General features: G+C 35.2%; 1 protein-coding gene across 2 annotated transcripts in view; it reads left to right on the plus strand.

The window, feature by feature from the left end:
• The window catches only part of Det (baculoviral IAP repeat containing deterin), a 64731-nt gene extending 55494 nt beyond the window's left edge, over positions 1-9237 (plus strand). For both annotated transcript variants that reach the window (XM_090397380.1, XM_090397381.1), the window contains exon 4: positions 9016-9237. In XM_090397380.1, the coding sequence (XP_090253506.1) occupies positions 9016-9102 (87 nt within the window). In that variant the 3' untranslated portion in view covers positions 9103-9237. The remainder of the gene's footprint in view (positions 1-9015) is intronic.
• Positions 9238-12452: the final 3215 nt, after the last annotated feature.

Here is a 12452-nt window from a genome sequence, read left to right on the forward strand (position 1 = left end):
TTGCTGTTTGCCCTGTTCCTTGCCGAAAACAACCAGGGCATTGTTTAACCGGGCGACGCCCCAGCCGGCATGAAATTCTATCATGTTTTACCATCATTTAATATTGTTGTTTAAGCCAATAAGAATACAATTTGGTCAGCTAAATCCCAAATTGCCAGCCCATCCTTGTTCGTTCAGTATTCAGGTAGATACCTAACAGGGTGCACCACGAGAAGGTGAGGATTGGACATCAGGTCAGAAGCCCTGGTCTGTTCTCCACATTCCATTAAAGGAATGTGGAGAACTTTGGCTGATGAATGGGGGTACTTAAGGGTCAAAGCTGTATAACTGTGAGGAGACCTTCACATCAATCATCCAAATTTTCCAGTGATACCTTCTTCTTCTTTTTCTCACCCTTTTACATTCTAATCCCTTGGTGCTATAAAAAAAAAATGTTCATTATCAATACCACTAATACCTGTTGTGGATGGTATTGATAACATAAAATTTTACCATAAAATTTTCATACTTCCTCTTTGCTTTCATATGTATTAGGGCATACACCTGTATGAATATGACATTCATTGAATATGCCTTTATTCTGATTTGGATTATTCCATCAGACATTGGATTGAATCCCAAAATGTATTTTTCATACTCTCTTCCAGCTGTCAATGCCACTCCATTTCCTCTTAAACTTTCATGATAGAGTAATACATCCTAATGTTTTTAATATCAGTGATCTATTCCTGACTATCTGTGTTGACTAATTCCTAAGATTTTAAACTTAGTTGTTCTGATATTTTCTTTACTGATTCCATTTTTCCTTGATACATTCTGTGATTGTATTTTACATGTAAATAAGTAAAGCAGGAACATTTCCTTCTGAAATTAACTGTAACAAAAGATGAACTTCTCAAAGTCTTTAATCGAGCTTAATCATTGTTTTTAATTTCATTAGCAATCATTTTTCTCTGATCTCCCTCAGTAACCATTTCGATGCCCTCTGACCTGAGTGATCATGACCCATCTTTCAGATCCATATCTCAGTAACTTAAGCCCTTGGTCTAAGGTTTTTTGTCAAAATATTATTATACAGATATCTCTATGAAGTCAAATCGTCAGGGCATTCACAACTAACTGTCAATCCATTCCACTCATTCACCACTCTGCAAGCAAAAAATCTAATTTCTTTTTTGTCATTCTTATAGAATCCCTTTTAATATCTTATCAGTTTTTATTATCTCCCCTCTTATCTGCCTAACAATTAAACTTTGCAACCCACTCACCTTCAGCCTATCTTGCAGAGAGCATTCCACAGACCTATCAGTGACTAATCAATAGGTGGCCAAACCATAGCCACCAGATCAATAGCCTCATCAAGTTTCTCCTATAATTCATTACTATCAGTATGATACAAAATGTGTAATCTTTTCATCCCAAAGTGCATCATTACCTTATATTTTGCACACACCTAATCGAAACATTGAAATGATTACCTTTGCTTGCACTGCCAATTTATTTAAATCATCCTGCAGGATATGTACATCGCTGTTATCAGCTATTGCCATCTTCAGTTTTGTATCAACAAACAGTTGAATATTCCTTTAAATTTTTCTCTATAACATTAATATACAAATTAAAGAGTAGTGTCCCTAGTAAAGAGCATTGGGGGCACCCTACTAGTCATTTGCATTTGTCTTGATTCCACTTTACCCTCTGATGTCTATCAACCCCTCCCCCTCCCCCATCCATTTCACCAGCTTTATACCCATTCCTGTTTGTTCCAACTTATGTAATAGTTTTTGGTGTATTCTCTTAAATACCTTTTGCAAATTCCAGTAGTATCATAATGTAATCATTTCCTTTATCCAATTCTGCTGTCACTTTATTATGAATTGTGAATAAATTACTTCGGCAGAATCCACCTTTTAAAAAGTCATGCTTCCCCCATAGAGTATCATATTCCTATCCACCCATTCCTGAATTTTACTTTCACCAAATGTTTACTATAATTTAGCCATCACTCTTAAGATACTAATTCATCTGTTATTTTACTACTTCTGTCTTTGAGCAGCCTTTATGCAATGGAACTATCTTGCCCTCTTTCCACCTTGAACCTTGCAAAAGCTGAGACTTACATTGAACAACTTTGTCAGAAATACTACCAGATTTCTTGCACATTCTTGTGGCACATGAGCTGACATACCATCCAATCCAACTGCTGCATTCATATTGCTATATTTCAGTATGTTGAGCACATCCAGTTTTGTCTTCCTCAGTTCTCACATCAGTAACTGCAAAGTTTCCATCTGGATGATACACCCTTTCAAAATGATCACTTAGTACCTCAACTATTTCTACTACTAGTCTCACCTTCCTACCATCAGTATACTTTGGCTCACTTAGCTTATACATTGATTTAATCTGTACCGGTTTATCCTCCCGACCGTAGGTATGCAGTCCGATACTGCCTCTCTCAAACAATTCCTGACCACTTACCATGCACTACCGACATTCTTTCTTTGTAGTTTCTTATGCCATGGCACTGTTCCAATCCATCTCCTAAGTTTGTTGTAATTGCCAGCTTTGTAGTTCATCATAAACCCTTTCTTGACTCTGAATTCCACATTTTGAGCAAATCCCAGAACAAGACTTGCTTGGTCACTTTCCCTGATCACGGATAGAGTTACTTGTGTAGTTAGGTCTTCTGATGCTATTATCAGATACAACATTCTCAAACCTTTCATCCCCTCCAGCAATGCTGTGTCAGGTAATTATCCCTTAGTAACTGTATAAATCCCATTTCCATCTTGCCATGTGCTGTTTCCTCCTTCTAGTCTATATTCTCATAAGTGAAGTTATGATAACTGTTTGGCCTGCACTCCTACTATTTTGGCAATGCATGGCATCCACATCTTCCTCTGGAATGCAGGCCAAACAGTTATGATAACTGCACTCATACTATTTTGGCAATGCATGGCATCCACATCTTCCTCTGGACACAATGTCTGTAGCAACAACCGGCAATATATAATATTTTCTCCTATTCTCACACCAGGTGGCCTCAAATGAATCATCTCCCTCAGATCTAAAATCCTCTTTAACTTCTATTTTTGTTCATTTAAGTTCTTCAACTATCATTAGTAATACCCCTATTCCTACCATGTTCTCTCTATCTTCTCTGAAAATGCAGTATCCCTTACGCTGTAACTACATCATTCTCTGTCAACCAGGGTTGCTGATGGTGATAATTTTCAGCCAAGTCAAGCTGACCGATGTCAAAAACTCCTCTCCTTTATTTCTTATACTTCTAGCATCCATGTACATGCCCTAATGCCCCATTCACCATCCCCAAAGCCATTTCCAACCCATTCAAATTCAAAATCCGAGAAACTGCACCCAGATGTTCACAGTCATTTCTGAACTTATACTCATTTGTCTCAATGGTTGCAGCACACACATACCTCATTCTTCCCTCCTAATATCTCTAGTTTCCGTGATTTTCTCAAAACATCTAATGCTAAATCCATTCAATTTCAGTCCGTCAGATATACAAGTTCTTTCATCTATCAAATTCACTCCATGCCTCTAAAAACTGCATACCATTCCTTCTGCACAATCTTTTCAGTGACTCATTAGCAATCATGATGCTTCTCAATCCAGTCCTACAATACCACTGCAGCAGACTCACAATCTGTACTTTTTCGCTCTTCTTTTTCCGCTTTTATCAGTAATTCTTTCAAATATTCTCTCGTTGCAAATTTCTCACCTTTCAAACCATACATGCTTGCCAAAGAATCATTTCATTCACTTCTTTCTTCTGCATTCTAACAGCTTCACTAATATCCTTGATCTTCACACATCTAGGAAATATACTTTTGTGACTTTCTCATTAATACATAACATCATCAAATCTCCATACAATACTTTCTTATTCCCAGATTCTTGCACTTTTATACTTTTCCCATTCACTTTCTTTCATCCTCCTTTCTTCTGTACCACACACCAATCAGTTGCTCAAGCTCATGTTTTATCCCATGAAGGATTATGCATGTGTGCTATTTCTTCTCACTGTCACCTCATCATCCATGTTAATATTTCAGCTACTTCTTTCATAGTCTCACTCACTCCTTCCACTACATTCTCTACAACACTTTCATTGTTTTGTCTTACATTTTTAATGATTAGTTACTTCATTTTCCTACTTTTGACATGTCTTGTATTTCTTGCACTTACTTACTAAACATTTCTGACACTCTCTTTCTCTTTTTGCTATCGCTTTTGTACCACAGACTATTCACTCTTGGCAGTGAATACACACACTATCGCACTAAATTCCTCGTATTGAAATTATTGAATATCTATTGTTTGGGTTGCCATTTTTCTCATATGTATCAGTGCCATGAAGAATGCTTTTTAAACAGTATCATGTAATAAGATTCATAGTCAAACAAAACACACTTAACTGCACAGTCAAAAAGGAAAGGAAAATACCACTAATAATGATTAGTGATATCATATATATTTACTAAAAATAAAGCCGTATCTGAACAACGCATGCTCCTTGCTGTCACTTCGAAGGATGATGCTATGTGTATATATATATATATATATATATATATATATATATATAGGTATATATAGATAATTTTTTTTTTTAATTTAAAAATAACAATCTTATGTACAGGATTAACCGGTTTTGGTTCTCCACAGTCAGACAGAGAGGTTACACGCTCGTTGACTGTTGAGATAAATTATATAAGAATAACAGCTGTTATACGATGATATTACACTTTTCATGCCAATAACAGTTATGTTGACATGATACTATACCTTACACGAAAATAACAGTTGCTATTGTAAAATTCGTGAGTCATTTGCACCTTTGTAATATATATGATACAGTCAACCCTCCTACAACGCGGTACTCTTATAACACGGTTTCCATATAACGCGGAGCCAAAATTGCGACAGCCCTCCTATAACGCGGTTTCCGTTCAACAACATTCCATCAACTTAATTGGTTTAAGAAGATTCTCTATAGCATGAATTTATCTAGAACCTTCATTTCGAAAAATGAAAGGCGTGCTCCAGGGTTTAAACCTTCAAAACAACGTATCACTCTTCATATGTGCAGCAATCTATCAGGGAATCTGATGATAAAACCAATGATAATAAATCATTCTTCAACTCCTCGTGTAATGAAAAACATTAATAAGACCCAATTGCCTATATTCCGGCGATCTATTAAAACAGCTTGGATGACTCAAGATTTATTTAAGGACTGGTTTTATAATTGTTTTATCCCGGTGGAAAACTATACGATAAAAAAAAAATTTGTATTTTAAAGTTTTATTGGTTCTTGATAACGCTGGTTGCCACAACAAGGAACTGGATCATCCAAATGTAAAAATTGTTTTCCTTCCTCCTAACTGCACGTCATTAATACAACCTTTGGACGAAGGAGTCATTCAAACTTTCAAAATGTACTACACACGCCAATTTTTCCAAACCATTTTCGACAGATTAGAAAATGATGAAAATAAAATTCTTATTCAAGCGTGGAAGGAATTCTCTATTTTAGATTGTATTAGAACTGTGTCATCAGCTTGCGTGGAAATTAAACCATCAACACTTAATACATGTTGGAAACCTCTTTTGCCTCAAATGGTTCAAGCAAGAAATGATATTTCACTCCTAGTTGCAGAAATAGTAGAAGAATTGATGGAATTAGTTGATGCATCTACCTCAAATGCATTGGTAGACGAAAATATGAAAAACGAATGGGTGCCAAATCTCAATTTATATGATATGAAAAAAAGGGCAAAATTTGGCTAAAGAATTAGAACTTCATTTCGCTCAAACTGATCGTTCAATGGTGCGCAGCGCAAAGTTTAAAAGAGAGTTAAGAAACTGCTTAGCTCCGTATAGAGAGGTTTTAGTACAGTTAGAAAAAAAAGCTACGATTGAAAATCAACATGAAGATTTGTCAAGTGAGGAAGACATTTGGCCCATTAAAAGACGAAGAGTTAGGCCACTCATATTTGAAAGCGAGGACGAGTGTTAAAAGCTTTCAATACACATGAAATTATGTTACGCAATTTTACATAATTTTCTTGGTTTTGTTGGAAAATAGTTTTTGAGTTTAGTTTAGTTTTAGTTTGATTTTTTTTTATCATTTCCTTGTGTGAACTCTTCGATTCAATAAAGATAATTTTATTGTACTTAACATATTATCTTGCCTTTTGTGTTTGTAAAATTTTTTCCACAACCGTATGCACTGTAACTTGACGCTCTGAGAATGCAATTTTCATACAACACTGAACGAATCAAACTGATTAACAAGTGATTTTACTTACTTCCGAGTTTCACTCAACGCGGTTCCCATATAACGCGGTATACAGTTTCTATATAACGCGGCACGAATTAACCTGGTTTGCACGTTAAATCTGAGTTTCTTATAACACGGTTTCCATATAACGCGGTACGAATTAATCGCGTTATAGGAGGGTTGACTGTACTTATTTTCTTTAAGTTTTGATTCTATACTTTGTTCAAAATATCTACTTATTTATCGTGTTTATTTGAACTCATTTAACATATTATACTTAACAGTCATGACTCCATCTTTCTTAATCCGTTGCTTGATTTAGTGTACTACAGTTAATCCTTTCTTTCAATTAGACCCCCCCATTCTCAATTTCATAACTATGCTAAATCACATGCACGATATTCTAAAACTTAGGAATTGCCTCTGGCTGGAGCGAATCCCTTTGTCTAAACAGTAATTGTTTTTCGATATTCATTTCTGAAAAATTTATTTATTTATTACGACTGTGCCATCAGAAATTGTCAGACAAAATGTCAAGTTTGCGCCTGCAATTTATGCAAGACTAGCTGATCCCACAGGTAGTGCAAGACCAAGGCAACTCGTGGTAAAAGTGGAGCAAGCTCTGATCACTAATCTTAATATTTACCCTTAATGCCAAAACACATCTCCAAGAAGGGGATGTATGATGTTTTGTATTAAAGGCAAGGGGCCACTACCCAGACCGGTTTCGACCTTTATTGAGGTCTCATCAGTGGGAGCTAGGCTAGAAATACCAAGATTTAGTAATGCATAAATTGCAGGCGCAAACTTGACATTTTGTCTGTTTGCTTACTTGGAAAAAATGGAGTAAAACCAGGTTTAAAATTGCTTGGTATCTTTAACATAACTATACCCAAGTTAAAAATACTTTCTACATCTATATCTCCTCCGAGATTTTTATTTAATAAGGTTATAACACCTTATGGTAACTTGTTTTGGTAAAATACTTACAAGCTCTGCATTACTAAATCTTGGTATTTCTAGCCTAGCTCCCAATGATGAGACCTCAATAAAGGTCGAAACCGGTCTGGGTAGTGGCCCCTTGCCTTTAATACAAAACATCATACATCCCCTTCTTGGAGATGTGTTTTGGCATTAAGGGTAAATATTAAGATTAGTGATCAGAGCTTGCTCCACTTTTACCACGAGTTGCCTTGGTCTTGCACTACCTGTGGGATCAGCTAGTCTTGCATAAATTGCAGGCACAAACTTGACATTTTGTCTGTTTGCTTACTTGGAAAAAATGGAGTAAAACCAGGTTTAAAATTGCTTGGTATCTTTAACATAACTATACCCAAGTTAAAAATACTTTCTACATCGGCAGGAATGTTAGTTTTAAAAAAAAAAAAAAAAAAAGCTAGATATCTTCTCCCATAATGAAAATAGACAAAAACATTGAAAACATCGACTGTATCGTGAATGTTGAACCTATAGAACAAGTAAAACATTTCAGATATTTAGGCACAGTGTTTAGTGAAGATGGCAAATTAAATCTGTAAATAGACAACACAATTAGTAAAGATGGTATGGTAGGAGGTCAGCTGAATAAATTTATACAGAATAGGAAAGAAATTAGTCAAAACAGTAAATTAGTTGTACACAAGACAATGTTAAAACCAGTTTTAACTTATGGATCTGAGAGCTGTGTGTTACAAATAAAACACTTCATCAAAGACTGGAGACCACAGATATGAGAGTTCTTAGAAAGATTTTGGGAGTGAACAGATGACATCAGTAGCAGTATCATATTAGAAATGAAGAATGGAAGGAACAGCAGAATTTTTTAATTCTATGAAGCAGCTAAAGAACACTTTTGTCATCAGAGTTGACAGACATAGCAGACCATGTAGATAACATTAACCAGTCTAACTGTGACCACATCTAATGCCTATTAAAAAAAAAGCAGCTGAATTATACATCCAGCAGTCTGAATACATATAAAAAAACTATTTTGTGTGAAGATGGATCAACAGTATAATCCTCTTTATATAATAAAATAGGCTTTTTGTTATTGTTGCTGTTTAATTGACTAAGATGCAACATAATGTTTTCATGGTAACAGTAGCAGCAGTAAAAAACAAAATGAGTGAACCAATTATCACTGAGTTATGAGCCATTCAAAACTCAATGATTTAGTGATTCTTGCCACTACTACTGCACTGCCATTCTACATTCCAGTCATTAATAAATGAATGACTTGGTAAAACAGAAGCAACAGTAACATAGAGCATCCCTGTAAAATTTTAGTTCTTTAAAAACAATTTTCACCAGTCCTGCCCACAGAAGATTGGAAATTACAAGACTGTTGTTTTTTTTCTAATTAAAGCATTCCCTATCTATGGATTGAAAGGTATTCGTGAGTTAAATCAGAACACTGACAGAATAGATGTGTTTTATAAAAAAATGGAAGTTTGCTATTACAGTGGATTTCTGATATCTGTTTACTTCTCATTCCATTTACCCATCATCAGCAGTTGACCTAATAAGAGGTTATCAAACCTTATTAATCATACTTTAAAGAACCGATGAACAACAGATATTGATTCACTGTATTATAAATTACCCATATAAAAAGGCTCTGATGATGTTGATATAAGAATTGCAAATATATTATATATATATACTTTTTTTTACTCATGAAATTTTTATTTTCTTTCTGCCAGAAAAAGTTAGCCAAGGCACAAATACAAGACTTCAGAAGAGCAGCCAGAAATGCAAGAAACACAATTGAAAATATCTTTGCCAAATAAGCACCAGCTTAATCATTAATGTAATAGTACTGTTGTGTGTTTGTGTATATATATACATTATGGATATGTATATATATTTTAACAGCCATCTTTCATAGTTGTGTAATGTAACTATAAAAGTGACCTTTGTTTTCATTTGTACTTTATTATATCTGTTCCCAACATATTTGTTTATCACCTGAGAAACGGGGGGGGGGGTATTTTTAATAATCTGTTTCAAATGCATGCTACAAAGCTGAAAAACAACCTCTAATTTATCTAGCATTGTTAAAAATATTGTGGCCCTACCATTTTGATGGATGCTTAAATTGTATCTGTTATCCAGGTGATGAAGCTAACGCTGTTGAAATATAGTGCTAGGCTTCACTTCATTTATAGCTTCCAAGTATTGAATAACAGCACTGGAGGATATTGATAAACAAAAGATTTGTTAATATTACAGTATGGTAACTACAGCATCATCAAGCATAATGTTATACATTGGCAAGCACAGGATACTACTTACTGTAAGTTATAGATATAAAGAAACTGTAAATAACTATATACTGGGCTATATATCACATCTTTTCTCCATAAGAAAGTTAAAGTATTATAGATTAGTCAATATTAGTGGGATGCAGATTTCAATTTTTAGTGCAATTTTCATGTAAAACATCCATTTGAGTGTTTTTGAACTATCTCAGCGATATCCTTTTCGAGAAAATTGTCATAAAAGTTAGTTATGTTACAGACTATTTCAAATTATTGAAAAATTGCTTCAGTTTTTTAAATAGTGTTTATGATTTGGAATCAATTCTTGATATAAGTGACAATATGTATGTATTCATAGCGAGATTGTGATTTTATGATTATAGCGTAGTCTTCAAATACAATACAAGAAAACAAGCAGTCATTGCAACCTCTGATTATCTCTTTTTTTTTTTCTTTTTTTTTTCCCCTGAATTGTTGATTTGTTATGTTAAGCTGAAGAAGAGAGGTTCTGTTCATCTCCCATCTTTAATACAGCCATTGTAAATATGGTTAAACATTTTATCATTATTATTATCAGCTTTCACCAGGAGGCTTAAGTTCATCTAGAGTGGAAACACTATGCATGTAACAACTATCAAATGTAGTTGAGATTTGTTTCATACTGGAACCCAGTAAACTTCCAACAGCCACATTTTAAAACCAATTAACTGACTGCTGCGAGTTGAGGGGGGGGGGGGTAAATAGGATGCATCATATGCTGATTACTGCTGGAGTGAAACTCATGTGCATACTGATTTACAACCAAAATAACTTGTGTTATGCCCACACATTCAGCTTATTTTATTTTTCTCATTGACTCTCTAACATATCTGTTCTTTTTTATTCCTTTTTTTTTTTTTTTATTTATTTTACTTTTTTTTATAGACACAATTGTAAACACATAACAATACCAACATGTTCAACATTGCCAAATTAAAAAAATTATATAAGCAGTTGCCACTAGCTGACATGTTAAGAAAGATCATGGTTAAGAGTGATCTAAAATAATAAGCTTATTTTTGTTAAAAAAAAAAAAAAAATAGCATACTTGCTTTATAAATTATTTTTGATTTTGTTAAGTTTAATTTACTTTAGGTTTAGATATCATTATTATTTTTGCGCAGACACCTCCTTGGAGTCCTAAGACTCATCTTGAGAGACCCAAACAATCAACACCATGTCTTTCATACCTCTCCTTGAAATCATTAACAGACAAAGCACTCACAACTAACTCGGGCAACCCATTCCATTCATTTGCCACTCTCCAAGCGAAAATTCTAGTCCTCACGTACTTGCTAACCACACTCTTACCAAACTTACAGGGATGATCTCTTGTTCTAGCCAAGTGCCAAAATGTTTCCTCAGCATCATTCTTATAAAAGCCTTTAAGTAACTAGTAACTTGAATGTTTTTCTCGTGTCTCCTTCCCCCCCCCTCCTTTTTTTTTTTTCCCATCTATCAATTAATTTTTGCAGTCCACAAATTCTCAATCCATCCTCATAGGGAGAATTACACAGACAACTCACTGTCTTTGTCATTCACCTCTGGATCCTCTCCACTGCTTCCTCATCCCCAAGAAACCCAGATGGTCACACCTGAGCACAGCAATCCAGGTGTGGTCATATGAAGACTTTATAAAGAGGAATGATAACTCCCTTATCTCTGCATGTTAGTCTGTTCTTCAATAACCAAGTAATCCTGTGAGCTACCATGGCTACTTTAGCAATATCTCTTCTAAATTTTAGCTCTCTATCTACTACTACTACCACTATCCACAGATCTCTGGTTTAATCAGTTTCCTGAAGTACAGTTCCCTCAACAGGGTAAATACCTTGCAAACTTGACACTTTTCCATATTAAATTGACATACATTATGTTTTGTCCATACTGTCAGCCTATTTAAATCATCCTGCAAGCTCTCTACATTCTACATCACCTTGATTAACTATTGCTCTACTGAACTTTGCATCGTCATCAGCAAATAACTGAATATCTGCTTTCAAATTATTTCCTGTATCATTTATGCACAAATTAGTGGTATTCCACAGGACCTCTGTGCAATATCGCTAATCACCTGATGGATTCTGCTCCTCCATATACTGTCAATCAGCCAACCTTTTATCCGTGTCACCAGTTTCCTATCCATCCCCATTTGTTGCAGTTTGCATAACAGAGTTCCATGTGATATCCTGTCAAATGCCTTTGCAAAATCCAGCAGTATCATCATTAAGCCATTCCCTTTATCCAACCCAGCTGTCACTCTATTATAAAAAGTTAGTAGATTACCTAGGCATGACTGACCCTTCACAAAGCCATGCTGCCCCTCAGAGCATGTCATATTCTTATCCACCCATTCCTGAATTCACTTTTTGACCATCTTTTTCAGTACTTTTACCACCACTCCTAAGATTCTCATTGGTCTATAATTTGCTACCACACACTTAGATTCTCCTTGATGCAAAGGAATTATTTGCCCTCCTTCCACTCTCTTGGGACTTTGCCAGAGCTGTGACTTAAACAGCCTAGTAAAAAGCATCGCCAGTTCTCCTGCACATTCTTGTAAAATGCATGCCAGTACCAATCCATTCCCACAGCCATATTTTCATTCAGATTCTGCAATATACTAAGTACCTCCAATTCTTCAACCATTAGTGAGACATGGCTAACAGAAGATGATATTTGTGGGATAAAATGTAAAGAGTACATTGTATTCAGGGAGGATAGAGAGAAAAGAATGGGGGTGGAGTGTTATTTATGATAGCCAATGAACTGCATCCAAAGAGTGAAGAAGTTCAACTACAGGCCAGTGTGAAAATAGCACATTTGAGGCTATCTGGTGT

This window comes from Typopeltis vanoorti, chromosome 9 (assembly GCF_054136105.1).
Source record: "Typopeltis vanoorti isolate ZY-2024b chromosome 9, IOZ_Tvanoo_1.0, whole genome shotgun sequence".
Classification (NCBI taxonomy): Eukaryota; Metazoa; Arthropoda; class Arachnida; order Uropygi; family Thelyphonidae; genus Typopeltis; species Typopeltis vanoorti.